At 37.9% G+C, this 19,062-nt stretch overlaps 1 protein-coding gene across 1 annotated transcript in view; it reads right to left on the bottom strand.

Annotated features, from left to right (window-relative positions):
* Positions 1–19,062, bottom strand: part of ctnnbl1 (catenin, beta like 1) — an 88,203-nt gene that overhangs the window by 42,596 nt on the left and 26,545 nt on the right. The window contains exon 11 of the mRNA XM_041799474.1: positions 12,709–12,890. Within this exon, the coding sequence (XP_041655408.1) occupies positions 12,709–12,890 (182 nt within the window). The remainder of the gene's footprint in view (positions 1–12,708; positions 12,891–19,062) is intronic.

The following is a 19,062-nucleotide window of genomic DNA, read 5'->3' as shown; positions in this document are numbered from 1 at the left end:
ATTTCAACAACGCATGTTTAGTTAATTGACTATGTTGAAGTTTGGAGCATGATAACACCAAAACACCTGATATAAAAAAGAAAAAGGACAAAACTGACAAATTTTACAGGCGCGCCGGTAGTCGAGTGGTTAAGGCGCGTGCCATGTACGCAGGTGCCCGGGTTCAAATCCGGCCCATGGCACCATTTCCTGCATGCCTCTCCCTGCTCTCTTCCCTGTTTCAAACTCTATCCACTGTCCTATCTAATAAAGGCCAAAAATAAATATTTAAAAAAAAAAACAACTGACAAATTTTATACCCTCTTTCCCCATCATTGTGTGCCAATTTTTGCCAATTTGCCAGAGAACTTGTGAAATTACTTCAATATCCTAGGAAAAGTAGCCATTTATTGCAAGAAGAGGCGATAAATTAGATGAAATAATGGTCAAAAATTTTAATTTACCCAATTTCACAATAAAACAGGGTAAAGGAAAGGTATCAAAGCATATCTATTTTATTATTTTATTTATATTTATTTAACCAGGAAAGCTTCATTGAGATTACAAATCTCACAGGAGTGTCCTGGCCAAGACAAGTAGCAATATCTAATAAGGACTTCAGGACTTCTGCCACCATTTTTTTTTGGACACCTAATCGAGACCCACTAAAAACTGCTCTACGACCCACTTTTGGGTCCCAACCCACCAGTTGAAATCTACTGATCTAAATAACTGGAAGGAGTTGAACTATTTGTACTCACAGCACTGATTCAGAATAAAGTAATTCTAAACACTATGAGTGTATTTTGATGTAGGCAGAATTTTAAGGTTGCCAATTAAATGTAATTTAGGCCCCACCAGAAAGCAGTCCAGATTATTTTAATCAGGTCAAAAACTCAGACTTGGCATTAATGTGATTTGCAGCATTTTAACGGATAGATTTAAAAAACCAGTCAATTTTGGAATAAATGAAAAATCCCTCCAGCTATTGGTTAGCCCTGAAGAGAGGCCCTGCGATTTTTTGCTTTTGCTGCACATTTTGAGCACACTCTCTTCTTTGGGAATTACTATAAACTATAATAACCTGGAGTTTATGCACTGTTTCATTAAGTCAACATTTCTCTGTGACCCACAAAATTTGTGTCATTTTCATCAGCCTGAGCTGTACTTTGTTGTTTGGTTCTGATCCACTTTATTAACATACTTTCACACTTATGCACAGCCAGAGTTTGGGACAGCTGATATCATTCATTTCCCAATAAAGTCTATCACAGATTTATTAGAGACAGCAGAAGTCTAGACCCTTAGCCTTCTTAGTCCCTCAAAATATCAGCACAGGTCAAATTAATAGTCCAGTTACAAATGGCTCTCATAAACTCCTTAATTTGGACTGGTGTTTGCAGGGTTAGAAGGGCTAACTGGGGATTTTGTCTGTCACTGCAAACTACCCACTCTGAGTTCTCTTAAAAACCATTATACTGGCATGTCAGATGAGCAGACACACTGTTTAATCGGTTTCACAGAATGATTGCATGTCTGACAGGTAAAACGGTGTGAGCACATCATTCATGTTTGCTCCAAGTCTCCCTCGTTTAAATTTAGAAAACAGTACTTCCTGTACACAACCACAAGGAGGTTAAGTGCCATTTCCAAAAGGACGCCACTTTATCAACTTGATCCAAGCGGTAATTGATGTCGCCACCTCCACGCCCTGCCGGGGAGGTTATTGATCGCTGGTTTTGCAATGTTGTCTCCAAAGAGTTCTAAACTAAACAGCGACTTCTCAGATTTGTGAAGAGGCGGAGACGGGGTTACATTATGGGTACCGGACCTAATGGAAGATTCCTAAGAAAGGCGTTCGATCAATACTTCATTTACATGCTTTCCTTTAAACCTAAATGTCAGTTGATGCAAGAAAAAAAATACAACAGAGTCTCTCAGATAGAAATGACTACACCGTGAAAATCAAGTAAAGGAAACTTATTTCTATTTGAAATGTGATCATACTAAAACAGCTGGTTGCCATTATAAATGTCCAGCATGCTAATGCACCTAGGGTTAAACAATGCCTTCAAAAAATTTGAGTTCACGGGGCACAGATGGCTGAGTGGTTAAGGCACGCCCCATGTACGCAGACAGCCCGGGTTCGAATCCAGCCTGAGGCCCTTTACCACATGTCTCTCCCCCGCTCTTGTCCCTGTTTCCAACTCTATCCACCATCCTCCTCATATTAGATAAAGGCACAAAAATGCCCCAAATAAACCTCAAAAAAAAAAAAAATCTGAGCTCACAATGAAGGCATTAACGAGAAGGGCAAATAACCTGGGACGCATGGGGTCAGGGGCATGCTAGAGATTTAGGGCCCCCAAAGGGAATATTACACAGGGCCCTCCTTAACCATCTAGTCAAGCAACAAATGTTGTGTAATTTTTACAAATATCTATACATGTTAATGTATTTTTGCACCATAATTTCAATAGTTAAATAATTTTTCCCCCAATCATTGCCACTCTTTGCTGCTTTTTGCCCATTTTCCAACCTTTTGCTGCCTTTTGCCCATTTTGTTCCCTTTTCACTTATTTTTTGTCATGTTTTACCACTTTTTGATCACTTTTGCCACCTGCAAACCAGTTTTGTGTCATTACTCGCCCAAATTTTGCCACTTTCTGCCCTTTTTGCCACCCTTTCTCCCCATTTTCATCACTTTTCACCCAGTTACTTTTCCATTTTTCAATCTTTTTTGCTGCTTTTTGACCATTTTGCCCCTTCTAACTTATTTTTTTGCAATTTGAACCCATTTTTGCCACTGTTCACCACTAAGATTGTGGCTCTTGCGAAGGTATTTTTCAACAATTTGGCACTTTGGTTGTCCAGGTTTGAGTAACACTGCTCTATTTGATACAAATATACAAATATATAAATTGCAGGCTGTTGACCATTTCATTTAGTTGCTTTTGATTTAAAAAATGACACAACTTACTGAGAAAAAATAAATAAAAACACACTTTTCATTGCAGGCTTCTCAAGGGCCCCTCCCCACTGTGGGCCCGGGTAATCAGTACCCTTTTTCCCCCTGTGCTACACCCATGCATGGTGTTAAGATTACACATCATCAAATATGTACAGAGACAAATACTGTATTAAATTTTTGCTTGCTTTGGGTGACAATGTCCAGTAAAAACAGACTAGCAGAGGTCAAAGTTGCAACTGAGGTGACTGGAGCACAACAAGCTCAGCTCCAAATACCTGAAATATGCTTCCTTTAAACCTGACTTACTGTGTAATTTTATACATTAAGATATTTGCACTTACCATACACATAACTGTCCAGCTGTATAATTCCTGCACTGCACACTTTGTAAATCTGTAGTTTTATATTTACTTCTGTATTGCCTTTCGTACTTTTATCTTTATCCATTTCAGTTCCTTGAAAGTAGCAGAGCTGCTGTCTTTTACTTCTTTAATGTCTTTTGGCTGTTTTTGCATCTTAACACCAACTCAGACTGCTTGTACGAGTAAAGGTGCTGAGCTGATGTGAGCTGACAGTCAATCTCTGTAGAGTTTACTCTTTTAAAAGATTCACAAAGCTCAACCACAAAGATCCACATCATCACAAAGACTGTGTGGGCAGAAGAGAACTTAGGTTGACTTTTCCTCTATTTAAACTGAAACTGCACCTCCACAACAACATAAATGAAAGCCATCCATCACTACTTCACATTACTAAAGAAGTTCTAAGTCAACCTTTTCTGGAGGGTTATCTGCATTCAGATAACACGATGCATGTCCAGCAGTCAATCATCCTCCACTAATCATTCACTGTTTGCCTCTTTTTGCCGCAGGGGCTCCACAGCACTACGTTAATATGCAAATAACCCTAAATGGCCTGAATTCATTTACTGACTGACAGGTGAAGGAAGAGCAGTTCAGTGCTGAATGACAGGGAGAACAGATAGGTGGTGCTTCAGTGATAGACAGAATTGACCCGGACTAGCTGAGCCCTGGGGAGAGCAATCAGCCTCCTAGCACCTCAGGCTACTCTGTCAGGGTTTCTAGAGACTGTACTTAGTGTTTGACAGAGAAAAGAGTGTGTTTGGATGTGAACTCTCAGAGGCTAAGACATATAAATAAGACTACATGGTGTACATACAGTTGTAAAGTATCAGATGTCAGTGACAGCATCTTCATGTGAAGAACAAACACATGAAGCAGATTGTGTTGTTTGGTTGTTTTTGTTTATTTAAATGCAAGAGGATCTAAAAACTTGAATATTAGCCTAGTCAAGTATATGGACTGTTTTTAATGTTATAAATACATGAATACACTAGGAGTAGGAATCACTAGTGACCCCATGATATGATGTTTGTACTTGTATCATATGTATATCGTATTTATCACGATGGGAAACAATTCGATATTGTGATTTTAAACATTTTGCAATCCAGTGAGTATTGCAATACCATATATTGCGATCAGTACCATTTTTTCAACTGTTTACCTGATTTAGCATTAGTCTTGCCCTCTTTTGTCATATTTCTTCAGTATTTTATTTTCATGCAGCACTTCTTGCAAACCTCATATGTCATGTCCATCTCATTCATGCCCTGCTTGCATTTCTAATGTCCTTCCCCTGGTGCTGCCATGTTTTGTACTAACTTTCTCTTGCTCTATGACTGTCACCTCTGCTGACCCCACTGGACAAACAGTTGTCAAAACAATGTATTTTATTTTTCCATTATCATAGACTTCAGTTCATATCTGAGATTAATTTGAAAAAACACCCATAATTGGTGGACAAGACGATACGATATATCACCAGACAAAATACTGCACGATACTATGCCGTGTTGATTTTTTTGTCCTACCCCTAGAATGCATCTAAGGGTGACTTAATTAATTAATAATTATCTTATCAAACCATGTTTGACGTCACATGTTCACAGTTGCTTTTATGTACCAACAGTTATTTGGTAACCTGACACGCCAGATGGATTTGTTTCAGACATCCGTCTGGAAAACCTTCAAAACTAAGCTTTTGGAAAGGGGAGAAGCTTTGAAAAAATACTCAGAGTGTGACTGGATAAACATTCTGTCTGTCACATCTTTATGGGCCAATCAGAGCAATAAAACATGTGATGTAGCCGCAACCGAGGTGTGCATGCGCAGCTGCCAAACATTTAACCTGAACCATGGTGACTGTAGACATGTCAGTACACAACTTTTGTTGTTTTTGAAAAGAAAACAACTCACTGCTGTTCTTTGTTCTTTTAACAAAGAAATGTTGTCAAGCTCTGCTAAAACTGGCACTTTGGCAGCATCCACACTAATGTCTTCCATCGTAATTGCACCGGCCTCTTGTTGCTGCTTGCTTAAGTCACGACTCCACCGCACCTGAAAGTACTGCCCCTTGTAGCTAATTGGTCCTGTCACTTTATAACTGGGCCCAAATAGTTCGGACGGGAGCTTTGCAAGATGGCAACAGTGAGAAACAAGGAAACAGGCGTATCCATCTGCTTTGCAAGGATAGCTACTTGGTGCATATCACCAAATATGTAGCTACAATGGGCACATGATTCTCAGGATGCTTTTTTGAGCACAACACCAGCACCAGGTTACGCAAATTAATATTGAAATCAAACTGACTGCTTATGGCTGCTTTTTCATATTCCATTCTTTAACCCCACATGAACAGCAAAATTCAAAAGACTTATCGTTTCTTGTTTATTTCGTTTCAGGAATGAAAACAAGAAAATGTGTCATTATATGTTATTCAACTATCAATCAAATATTAACTGAACAGATAGCACATGGATTCCTGTGATACAAAAAGAAAGTTTTTGATTAACTTCCTTGATAGTTTTTGTGGTAAAAATTACCACAGGGTAGCTCTAAAATCTCAGAAGACCATTAGTAAAACTCAGTCAAAATTCACAGCATGTTTAGGCCGACAGATGTCAGTCCAAGTTATCAAACAGAAACCATAGACTTTGTTAATACTGAAAGCCAGGGCTAAATGAAGCAGTATGTTTGCTCTGACCTTACACTCGAGCATAATTCATTACATTGGGAGTTTACACAGATGGAGCGTTATCAATGCCCACTAGTGCAAAGAGCGAACGTGAAGATGTTAATTAGATGCGTCTTTACACAGGGATCTGACAGTAAATCTCTCCCTCTGAAATGCACTAATAATGGGATTACACAGCATGACTCTGACAACACTGATAACAATCAAACTTGTATCATGTAAAATGTAACTGATCTCAATCTGTGCCAAAGGCGCTCAGAGCCGGGAGAAGGGCTGATCAAATGAGTCTCTTTTGATTCTTCGCTTTTGACTGAAATATGTGATGGAAGTTTCATCATTAAACCAAGATAAGTTTCTCTGTTACAGGCACTTATCTCGGCTCATATATTTAGCTATGAAGTCATGCTTCCTAAATCCTCATTTTCTCCTTACACCAGAGAAGATAGTGATGATAAAGCCAACGCTTATAAATTTCCATGTTTTATCTTTATAATGAAAGTGCCATAATTTGGGAGAGAAATGTTTCAATTAAAGCATCCTATTTCATCTTTCTCTCTTTCTTGCATACTTCTATATGAGCTGCAGGGCCCCAAGTTTTACACAACAAGTGTCTTTCTGCACGCATGCCTCGCTCGCTACCTTTTTTAGTGCATTTGTTAGACAACGAGGTTCACCGTAAGGGCATTCGCTACACACAAAAGTGTTAGCATGGCATTCAAAACATATCGAGTAAAAATGCCTCCATTTCCTCCCTGTGCACGCTCTTTACTCACCAAACAAACACTCTCATGCACAAGAGCACACACAGCAGCACGTTTACCTAGCTGGAGCTGGAGACGGTGCTATGACTATTGTGCCCCACCATGTAAATTAGCTGTTTACTTCTGCTCCCTCTCATGGTTGCTCGCATCATTAGCCACCTAAATACAACAACCGGCTGCTAACAATTTCCATCATGCAGTCTCATTTCAGCGGTGATGACAGAGCATCAACTGGCACCCTAAACACAAGGTGAATGATAAGAATATTCATGAGCAGAGAAGTGCAGTTTAATCTAATGATCTTTTTTCTCCTATTCCTCCACTCATACTGTCTCTATTAATTATGTCATTTATGCTAATATGGCCTGGCAATCTGTGGTAATTCAGGCTGTGTCAATTGCAAGAAGGATTTCATGGGGATCAATCTTTGCGTCTGGGTTTAAGATTCAGAGAGTGGTGGAACGAATGTGAGAGAGACAGCAGTAAGAACAGAAGGACAGAGAGGTCCCTACTTCCTAATTACTTTTGTTTGAGGCGGCTGATAGTTAATTAATCTACGGCGTTATTGTGTTATTCTGGAGAACCACTTGATTCACAGCGTTTTCAATTAGGAGTCTTACTAAGGAGGAGGGTTCACTCAATAGGATTTATAACATGACAGGCATCTCATTAGGCTACTGCTGTTACAGGAATCGATGGAAACATGATGGGGAATTCTTTAAATGCTACAATTCATAAAAAACAACACAAGTTAATTATGAAAAGTGTAATGCTTAATGAGTCCTATTTATACAAACATGTGGTAAAACACAGGAACATATTTATCAAAATTGCAAAGCAGTGAATCTTAACATTTAAGAAGCTAGAACCATCAGCTGTTCAGAAATTGTCTCAAATATGGCTAATGTATTTTTCAAAGAGTTGCTGTTTGGCTGACCTGATTTTACATCTCAAATGCTTTTACACTGTTTCAATAATATTTTTGTAATTGTTTATTTTGTTTTGATCTTACCTGATTCTTAATCTCAGTGAGGAAAAACCTCACTTAAACGAGCAATCTAATTCACAAGAGTTTCCTGGCCAAGACAGGTGAGAGTAGAGAAGTGTATGGCTGCAGATCTCCAATGAAAGGCCCAATCTCAACCGTCAAACCACAGCAGGGCTTCCCACTGGATTTTAGGAGACTATGGTGGGCGACCCTTCCAGGGTGGAGTCAAATACACCAATCACATGCAGTTTTATAGCAAAATGAAGAGGAAAATCAATGAAACTGTTGTTTAGGGCTGGGCAGTTAACCGAAATTTAGATTAAATCGCAATATGTCCTACTGCAATTTTCAAATCACACAAGGTGCAACATTTCTTTGAACTGAAAAATGTGTTAAAATACCAGTTTAATATATTTTTATGCAGCTGAGGTATGTTTCAACCATCATGCAAACACCTGGTTCATGGTAGAGAAAGTAGTTAGTTTACTTTCATTTGTAATACTTTAATTGGTAAAATTGTATACCTTTATTAACTTAATTAGTTATTTTAACTCCATACTCTGCTGTTGTTCATTTGTTTTAAACTTATTCACCCTCCATTGACCCCAACACACATTTTTCCAAGAGGGGAAATTAGAGGAATAGGGGGCAGTGGGGCTGGGTTTTAATTTGTTCAATATAAAGAAAAACCACTGGGTAGTTGTAGTAGTTTAGGTTTTCCATGTTGTAAAAACACTTGTGATGTTCCATTACAAACAGTATTTGATGCTGTTGATATATTTTTTATTTGATAGTGTTTTGATATTGAGAAATAAATATCTAAAATTTCAGTACTTTTGAGGTTATACAACATTTATTAATGGACCGGTACTGGTTCACAGGTACCGGGAATCTGTACCGTTCCAGTTCAGATGTGAAAAGTAGCCATCCCTAGTAGCATTGCAGTATGTGGCGGCTACCGGCCAGGCTTCTCCCCAAGGGTCCCTGCCCAAAAAGACAACATGGAGCCACAGCCCTGTGGGAGCTGCCACCTGCAGGGATAGGCAAGGGGCTCAGGTGCAGTGTAGACTGGATGGCAGGCAAGGGTCCAGACACAGACATACTGACCCCCAGCAACACAGACTGGTTTTTGGCACATGTAGATGGAGGTTAAATCTGTTTACTTCTGTTTTTATAGAAAGAAATTCTTTAACCTTGAGCAAGAGGTTTCAAAAATCATAGCTGCTGAATTAAATTCAAGCATCAAACTGATCTTCACTTCTCTAACCTCATACCGTGTGGACTTGTAGATACAGGCTGAGAAAAAATAGATCTACCCCACACTTGCTATACCTCAGAGGGAACAAGAACCTTCAGGGTGTTTTTCCACATCTCTTTTCAAAGCCTGTCTTTTAAGCATGTGTCGGCCTCGCCAAGGGCTTCAACACACATGGGGGAAAGGTTTAACTGTTAGGACGGGTTATCTCCCCTACTCTTCCTCCTGCTGCTCGAGGAGGTCATAGGTTAATTCATCTAGTCCCTGGGTAAGACGGGACACAATGGAAGACAATTTGTTCTTCTCTGCAGGGCTGAGAAAGCCCCGTCGGACGAATCAAACTTAATTAATACAGACAGACAGAGAGGAGGGGGGACCACATTTTAGATGCTGGTAATAAAACAGAGAGGAGAGACAGGCAGGGTTTCTACCTCTTCTCTTTCGGTCTATTCTCTTCTTTATTTTCTCACCCTGTATCACGGTGACTTCATTTCTTTTCCCTCTCTTTCCCCCTTGTTTGCACTTCCTATCTCTCACTCAGAAACAAGAGAGGTTTGAGGGTGAAGGCAGGAAAATCAATCAAGATTGGACTGATAGTGTAAACTGACAGGCTGAAGAGGCAGCAAAGCGTGATACATGAGCAGATTAGGATTGAGTGTCTCTGCAGGAAACAGGTGTGACCGCACGCTGCAGATGAAGAGAAAAGAAATGTTCATCCTATAAATAATGAAACCGTTTAAATCAGTGCAGTCTACAAATGTATTGATAATTTCTATCCTAAATAAATGAAACGTAAAGACAGGAAGGACCTTTAAAGATGGCAATAAACATCTTTACTGTCACAATTATGTTATTCAAACTATCTAATTTTAATGTGTTAGAGCTGGTCACATTGCTTAGTATAGTTTGTGATTTTACATGTATTTACTGTTTCCTGTGATTGGACAGATGTTCTGTCTGTCACATTGACTACAGGCTGATCAGAGCAACAAACATATGGAGTATGGGCGTGTGACTCCACAGAAGAGTAAATACATAACACAAGCTGGACAAGTAACTGTTTTCAGGTCCATTCATGATTCTTGCCATTATTGCAAAGAAAACCTGCACTTACGCCACTATCCAACCACATCCACGGTGACCATCTCTTTCTCCTCAAATTTCACTTACTGGTTATTCACTATGTTGATGAAAAATGATGTATACATAAAGTTTGACTTGATTTATTTTGATAGAAGTGAGTTTATGCAGTAGAAGATGTGATATGAGCAGGTAAGACAAAAAAAGGTAGGCACTAGTGAGGTTGACTAGTATGTTCAGGGTGGAGAAATACAGGGATGACACTTTATATGCAAGACTATTGTTTATTTTTGCCCAGAAGTTTATTTCTTGATCCACTTTGCACCTAACCCATGAAGACTTTAAACTTAAAGGGGACATATTTTAGCCTTTTAAGACAAGTTTGTATTGGTCTAGGAGGTCCCCAAAACATGCCTGGGAAGTTTGTTGCTGAAAAAAAACTCTCCAGTATTGGATTTATGTATGTCTAAAACCCCCTCTGTTTCAGCCCTTCTCAGAACGAGCCGTTTCTGTGTCAGTAGCTTTAAATGTTACTGAGCTGTCTGACTCCATCTCTCTCAGGAAAAGGATGTGGCCCTCCAGATCAATTCAGCTGGCAGCAGAGAGGAAGATCTGGAGATCTGCAGAGGAGGGCCAACCGAACCTGGGGGCAGTGCTAACTCCCCACATGACATCATGAGGGGAAAATCTGAGATTTGAGATCATTTCACGACACGAGGATGTTGAGTTAAGTCCGAGATCTGAGATCAGTATTTTGATCAATGTGTGCTTGTTTAAGCACACATTGATCAAAAATACTGTTAAGAATAAAATCAAGGAATTGGCCTTTAAAATAACGCACTTGATATATCCAACATATCAAATCATTGCAAGATTTAGAATTGTGGAAAGAAATTGTTTTCTTTGTAACTATGAGCTTGAAAACATTTTCCACTTATTCTTTGAATGTCTCCATAGTTGCTTATTTTGGTTGTATGTAGAGCAACTCTATAATGTACAAACCGGCTCCAAAGTTTGGTTAAAAGAAAAGGATGACAATAGAAATGGAAACTGTCAAAAGCTTTATATTTTGAATTTACTTATTTTGTATGGGAAATACTATATCCATAAGTGTAAATAGACACAAAAATTACCAAAGATACAACAATTAAAAATAGAAATAGAATATTAAATGAGGTCTCTACATGGAATAAACGACAAAAGAGCAATTAGAACTTTGGACTTTTGTGAATCCCTAAATATGTTCATTTAAATTCTAGGTACCCCATGTATATATGTATATAGTGGTTAAATTTTTATATACATGGCTGAGCCATGTAAATAATGTTTATATGTATGTTTGTATGTGCTTCACATATATTAAGTTAAAAAAAAGTTTCAGCACACATTTTCTGAAAGGCGGAGAAAAAGAGTGGGGGAGAAAATGGATTTTTTTGGTACTTGAGGGGATTGTGGACAGGCCAGGGGCACATATTTTTAGTAAAAAAGCCTGAATAAGTGATTTTTCCATAATATGTCCCCTTTAAGTTTTGTTTTTGTGTCAGATGAGACTTGCAAAACATGATGTATAGGTCCTCTGTAGGAATTTCAGTGCCACTTATATACAAATCTAGACTACAAAAAATAGAAACTACATGGCTAAGTACAGATCAAACATTTCAAAAGTTACTCAAAAATTGAGGTTCTAAAACATTTTTCTCCCCTGGTTGTTGCCTTCAGGTTGGAAATCTAAATTCAGTGCGGCAGGAGCAGACAGGGCCAAAATCAATTTCATTGAATTTTTAAAGGATCAAATGGAAAAAAAAAAAAAAAAGGAATGTAATGTATTTGGAGCTTCATCCAAATGTAGAATTCTGGTGTACTGAATTTTGGAGATCTGGAATGTGCATAATATGATAAAAATATTTTAAACGTTGCATATATGCAAAATAAATCTAAACAAAAAGACAAACTAATATTCTTAAGCCAGTTATCTCTGGGGTACCAGCTAACTACCAGCCACTCATGTAACACTGGTATGCAAACCTCGTACTGTAGCTCCTGCATGTAAACACTTCTGTTTAGCTGTCGCTCAGACTTTCTGTTTTAGAACCAAACCTTGAAAAGCACATTTATTTCCTGGCTTTTGGCTCTGCTTTAGAGGTGGCTTTTATCCTATCAGTCTGATTGAGTTTCATTGTTGAGTTTTATGAGCATTCATGTATTCAAAGTACACTGAAAACAAAAAGAACCACTCATAAAGTACTCCAAAAGCTTTTCACTTTCTTGTTTTCATGACCATAGCCTCTAGCAACACTTACTAAAGAGAAAAATTTAACTTATTTGATTTTTCACCATTTTCTGTGCCTACATCAATGTGATTTTTTCTTTTGTTCATTGTGTCTGTAGAAATTCTTATTGCTATTATTAAACGATTGAGTACCTGAGCAGTCTGGCTCCATCCATTTCCTTTCTTTATCTGTATGGTATAATGTCTAATCTGCAAGTAACATTTTGTGGCATATAATCCAACATGTTTATCACAGCTTCCTGGTCCAACAGTTTGCACCGCTAGAGCAGAGTAATCAGAGTTACATGTATGCAGCTTTATTTAGCCTCCCTCTAGTTAATATCTGACCTTCATGCTCCTTCTCTGACGTGCCGGTTTTCCTCATCTTCTTCGGGGTTTTCATGAAAAGTGGAAAGATTGTTCGCAGGCCCAGGATGTCCACAAACTTATGGCAGTTATCGGATCCCTCTGGTCCAATCATCCCATGGTCCAGGACCTTCAGAGCACTCGTCCGAGACATTTTCTTTTCCCTGCAGCACGGAGGGGAATTTAAACTCAGGTTAGACATAATAAATGTTCTTTCAAAAATAACAGCATCATGATGCATGGATGCCTAGTAAAGATATCCATACAGCAATAGAGCACTATTGTGTATGAAGAATTTACTGTTTAGTCTCACAGAGGTTTTTTCTACACACATTTTAAGTGGCTACCTCCTCTATAGCCGTCATAGCCAGATACTCAACATTAAATCATGCACTGTTTTGTTACAAGTGTTAAGGTCAAGTGTGTTATTTTTACCTTGATGGCTGTATTATTCATATATTTTTAGATGTTTCAGGTCTCCTCATACTGCAGACACCTCTGCATTTATAATAATTTTATCTGCTGATTTCTTACAGACGTATTTTAGATAGATTCGTGTCTATCTTTTATTTCTGCTGAACATTTTTTTGTGAATCAAGCTTTTTCATTTTTTCAACAGAACAAATAGCCTTCTATGGTAATTAAAGATGGGGATTATGCTAGATTATAATTACATTTTGCATGACCAGACAGCCTACTAATACACATTAATATACTAATATCATGTCAGAACAAAAAGATTACCACCCATGTTTACAATCCCAGGCATTCAAAGGACGGTGTAAAATAATTATTTAATTTCTCCTTTGCCTTTTTTGGTTTGGTTTTTTAGAAGTCATTATTTCAAATTAAAAAGAAAAAATCCTCTCATTACAAATATTATTATTATATCATTTCTGGTTAAAAATGTAAAGTTCTAAGACATTATTGGTTTTTGACCTAGAACAATGCAGAATAAACTGCAGTAATTGCTGCAGGGTAGTGGATGCATCTCAAGGCAACGACTGAAATTCTGTGATTATGATTTTTGCCATACTGGAGCAGCCCTATGACTATGAGATTTACAAATTTGCACAAAAGCAAAGAAAAAAATACCCTGACATCAGCCGATACTGTCAGCTGAGCTATAAGAACACCATAGTACAACATTACCTTAATTTTTTGATTTGTGTCAGAGTTCCTATGCTTTGTCATGCCAAGGAGCCCCATTTAGCATCAGCCTTGTTAAAATTTCATAAATTCTTTGTACATCAAAGTGCCAAATATAAAAATATAAACATAAGTTCTTAAAATTGTTCACTTATTTTTCTTACGGTGATTTATTTAGGTAAAAAAACTTTTTTTTCTCAATAATGTAATTAACAGTAGGAAAAGTAAACCTTTTTCGAATCTCTTTTTCTTCTCATCATGCATTCATGTTAAATATGTCTGTTATTTTAGAAGGGGCATTAAAAATTCAAGGTTGCTGCACACTTTTTAAAAATAAATGTCAGATTTTTTAATACATCAAATTACAATGACCATCTTTGACTAGCATTGGTGCCTCTTGGATTTCAACTCAACAGCATTGATTTCATCATCAGAAGTAAAGATTTTTTTGCCCATCTTGCCAGTTGAATTATTGTTGTTTTCCCCTGCCATCCATCCCCAGTATTTTTCATCTTGAAACAAATTCTGCTTCAACTTGCATTTCCTCAACCTCCATTCTTTCAATATAATACTATCCCATAAATACCGTGTGTTGTCATGAAGACAAGCAAATCCAAAAAAAACCAAATCACTAGAAGTCCAAGCGCTAAAAAAGGTGTAGATTTGACAAGCAAAAAGACAGTCTGAGACATTTTATGGACTTTATTTGTAAAAATCGAACATGAGTAGGGGTGTAACAGTCCACAGAGGTCACAGTTCGGTACAGGTTCGTTTCATCGATAATTGAAAAAAGGCCCAGACTTCATTCTAGATGTCTCGCGCCTATAATGATTTTTTTTCCTTTTGCAAACATTAGTGCAGCTAATACTTCTTTGACATGTTAGAAGTATATATTTCAATCAATTAATTCATCTAATGTTATTTAGAACTATCAGTGACAGTTGGTACAGCCTAACCATCAAACATGAGACAAAAGAGAGAAAAACTAAAAAAAAAAAAACCCATGCAAAATAAAAAGCAACAGAGAAAACAACCTTATATATTCTTATTTAAAAAAATAAGAATACAAACAACGTAAAATGCAAATTAAAAGGATGCATTTTAGAGCAATATATGATATATCTGATTTATGAAGAGTGCTGTCACACAGTTTTTAAAAAATGCTACTGCATTGGTTACTGGTGCAAAATTCATGACTTATGTTCGTCAGCGAAGGATTACAGACTAGCTCAGATAAACACAAGAAGGGACACTGCAACAGAGTCTGAGAAGAGCATTTAAAACACCCTTTGTGTCTGTTACGTCTGTCCTTCCGTGTATAGCCTTTTAATGTTATAAGCTGCGGTAATATCCTCCACCCACTCTGCTTTCATATCTAAAAGCTTTTTAAAAACAGCGTGGAGACGAGGAGGGGGAGAAAAGGCCAGCAGGTCTCGCTGCTCTGCCTCTCCGGCAGCTTGCAGCAGGAGCCTGACAGTGACTTTTCTTCTTTGTGCGTTTCAATTTGCCGGGTACTTCCTCTTTTTTGTTGGTGATTTACTAGCAGTTAGCAAACACTTAGTGGCATTACTGCCACCTGGATTGGCGGCAAATACTGTTATATTTGTATTCCTTCTCTCCCCATTATTTTAATAGTTTGGACATATTTGTAGTGTGACTACATGCACCAAACCGTGAACCCTGAACCGTCAAGATGATTACAAAAACTGTTACACCACTAAATATGAGGCTTTTAAAATCTTTTAAGGATCTGCAGTAACCCTGAAAAAGAACACATACATTTTGATATGGAGTAATCAGAAACTAGATATGCACAGATCGTAAAAATCAGGGCCAATGCGCGAAACCGATGTTTAAAATAAAAACCTAGCCGATGGCAAATCCCGTTTTCTGATTACCTCTTTTGATGTGAAACTGCTCTTATAACATTTTCTCTCCTGTTTGACCATGAGACAGACAACAATAATAAATTTCTTCTCTAAATCAGTTGCTAGGTTTACTAAATGCATTAAATTGATGCAACACAACAGAAAAACATCTGCCACTGACAATGTTTGTCAGAAGGCCAAGACTATTAATGTTTAACTGATGTATCTGTGCATCCCTATTAGAAACATCTAAAGAGATGTACACTGTTACTGTCCCAAAAATGCCATTATTTTACTTTATTTTCATTCAATTTTTCCCCTTTTCCTTCAGCTTTCTATGACACCCCCCTTGCATCTCCTGTCGACTCCCCAGAGTCTGGATCCCTCCTTTGAAAAACACTGAGACATATGACAAGTTTAAACAAAACCATCAAGACACAGAAAACGTACAATTTCTAAAAAAAACATGAATTTCTGAAAAGCTGTCAAACCTGCCAAATATGCTGGGATTTAAAAAAATAAATAAATATAAATGCATGTTTTCTTTCATCAACACAAGGGCAACCGACTGTTTCCTGATCCGTCTACATCCTCCACCACCAACCTCCTCTCAGGAAATGTAGCTGTCTGTCACCGTGTCACTTCCTCCGTCCCCACCAATGACAGATGACAGTGTTTATCTCAGAGGAGGGACACATATTTCAGCAGTTGAGTCTGGTTTTCCAGACAGGCACATTATGTATGATGGACGGCTGGAGGGGCCAGAGGGGAATGATACACAGTGTACTTTCTGAAGGGAAACCGGGCAATTCAGTCCGTAGACAGCTGACTTAACTCAACATCCTCGTGTCGTGAACTGCGCTGTCGACTTTCCAAAATTGATCTGGGTGGAGGCGTGACCTTAGGAGTAAGTTAGGGTAAGAATCACATTCTATGTTAGACTAAATCACTCAATGGTGTCTGAAAGCCTATTAATCTGTAATGAGTGATCAGCCTGTACTCGGCAAAGTTTCCCCAAAAACATCTTCAAACTTGATCATAAAGCAGCTGCATTCCCTCATAAAGTTTAGGTGCTAAACATCCACTGAATTAGCTTCATTTAACAGCTGTTATTTAGTAAAATGGTGTGAGCTCTCATCATAAAGTACGTGAATGATTCTAAGCTGTCTGAAGAAATGGCAGTGGTACATCTCTGCTTTAGTAGGAGGTGTCTGCTCTGACACATTTAGCTGAGCCGAGAATTCATCAAGACACCAGGTGTGAAATCTGTATGAAGCACAAGGTTGGAGAGGCTTGGTTGGAATTGAAATGGAGGTTTTGATGGAAAACCAATAAATGTGTCTCAGTGAGTACAGATGATTTTTTTCTGTTTCTCTCTCATTTTTCTTTTCAGTCTACTTTGCACTTGCATTCTCGTTGCAGAGTCAGAACTGATGAATGCAAAAACCAAAAATGAAGAATATGCAGAGACATAAATTTAGAGCAGAGAGCATTTAGTGTTCAGTTAAACTCATAAAGTTGTTGGATTAACAGGAAGCAGATTAGAGAGTCTTTGCAAGTGTAGTGTACATACTGAAGTAGATTTAACACCATTGATTATGAGTTTTAATGTTTTATAGTTGCCAATATTCTGTTTTATAGTTTTTCTCCATTGACAACAATAGCTTTTAGCTTAGTAAAATATTTCTATAATACAATATATCTTTAAATTAATTTCATTTTTGGCCATTTGACAGGAGAAGCTCTGACCAATCAGCAGCTGATCATTATCGGCTGATTTTCATTAAATATAGGTGATCAACAAACCTGCAGCCACTGATCCCCAAGCAAAAATATTTCAATCGCCCCCTTGTGGCTGGCTACGGTATAAGGACTGATCTCACTTTTAGAGGCAAAAATGGCATAACTTTAAAAGAAACTACAAATCAGTTTGTAAATACATGTTAATTAGACCAAAATGTGTCTTAGTTTTTGTTTATCTGAAGATCTTCCCCAAACAGGCCCTTGTCCAGATGCAGTTAATGACCCCTAATAACAACTTTGTCCAGCCCATTTTTGAGTTTTGTGTAAAATTATGTCAATTTTGGCTTTTTTTTTCCCTTCTGTTTTTTTTTTTTGTGTGTTGTTCCAATGCACATAAAGGAAATAAACATGTGTATACCAAAAACATTTGTAATTGCAACAATTTCTGGGAGAAATGGTGTATTTTCTGGAAAAATTCCAGGGGTGCCAATACTTTTGTCCATGACTGTATGTGATATGTTAGTTTAATGATGAATGCAAGGGGCTCAGAAATGTTTTTGCATTCTTCCAAAGACAGAATTAGTTTTAAAAGTCATGTTTACCTGCTCTCTCTGTCTTCTCTTTTTCTTTTTTCCCCTCGTTTCCCTTGTGGATGATTTAACAGAAAAGTGTTTTTGCATTCCAATAATGAGATATTGATCCAGACCTTAAATCTACGTGATGAAAGTTGTGATTATCAGCGCAGAGATGCAGAGGCTGTGAAGGTTTCATAAATGCGTGTAATGCGTCTTTATGGCTCTTTAAGGTCACATCTCTGCATTTGCTGCGCTCCAGCAACTGTTGATTGATTGGGCCGGTAGTCGGTCGTGCTCTCCTGTGCAGAGCTACACCGTGCTGCTCATGTTCAAATGTTCACAGTGCAGAAAGCACAGGAGAAAAAGGTTTACAACGGAGCTGTGTGGGTGAGATCATAAATATCCAGAGACATTCTGTGCACGGCTCAGCAACGTACATTTCTCTTTAAAGATCATTCCTACAGCACTCATTTCTTATGAATTCTGTCTCACTGTGCTTCCATGTGTAGGAGGTTAATATTTCAGCAGAAACCTCCTGAGTACACGTTCGTGTTTGAAAATAGTGTGACATGTTTTACTACATAAAAGAAACATCTGAAAAGAAACACAACATCTTTCCATGGACCAAAACAAATATTCCCCTCTTTGTTTGACTGAATTAATCAATCCTGTCTCAATTTTGGCAATAAAAGCTTGTTTTTATCTCATATAGCAAATGTTGTTGTTCTACTAAAATTACAAAATGGTTAATGTAGTTTGAAATAAACTGCTTTAACTGACTTAAACTGCTGCATCCAATTGAAGGCAAGTTAGGGTTAGTGTAAACTTGTGCACAGTTTTTATATTATGGGGTTTAAATGACTTGTAAGTACATAAAGCTGGAAGTTGTAGGAAAGGTTTTACTTGCTGCCACATCATCTTCCAAGAAAAATATAACAGTTTATATTATGTGCACTCAAAGAGCATGTGTGCCACTTTAAGGCTCAGATAATGTCTGAAAT

This window comes from Cheilinus undulatus, linkage group 11, assembly GCF_018320785.1.
Source record: "Cheilinus undulatus linkage group 11, ASM1832078v1, whole genome shotgun sequence".
In the NCBI taxonomy this organism is placed as follows: domain Eukaryota; kingdom Metazoa; phylum Chordata; class Actinopteri; order Labriformes; family Labridae; genus Cheilinus; species Cheilinus undulatus.
This window is presented reverse-complemented; position numbering and strand designations above follow the sequence as displayed.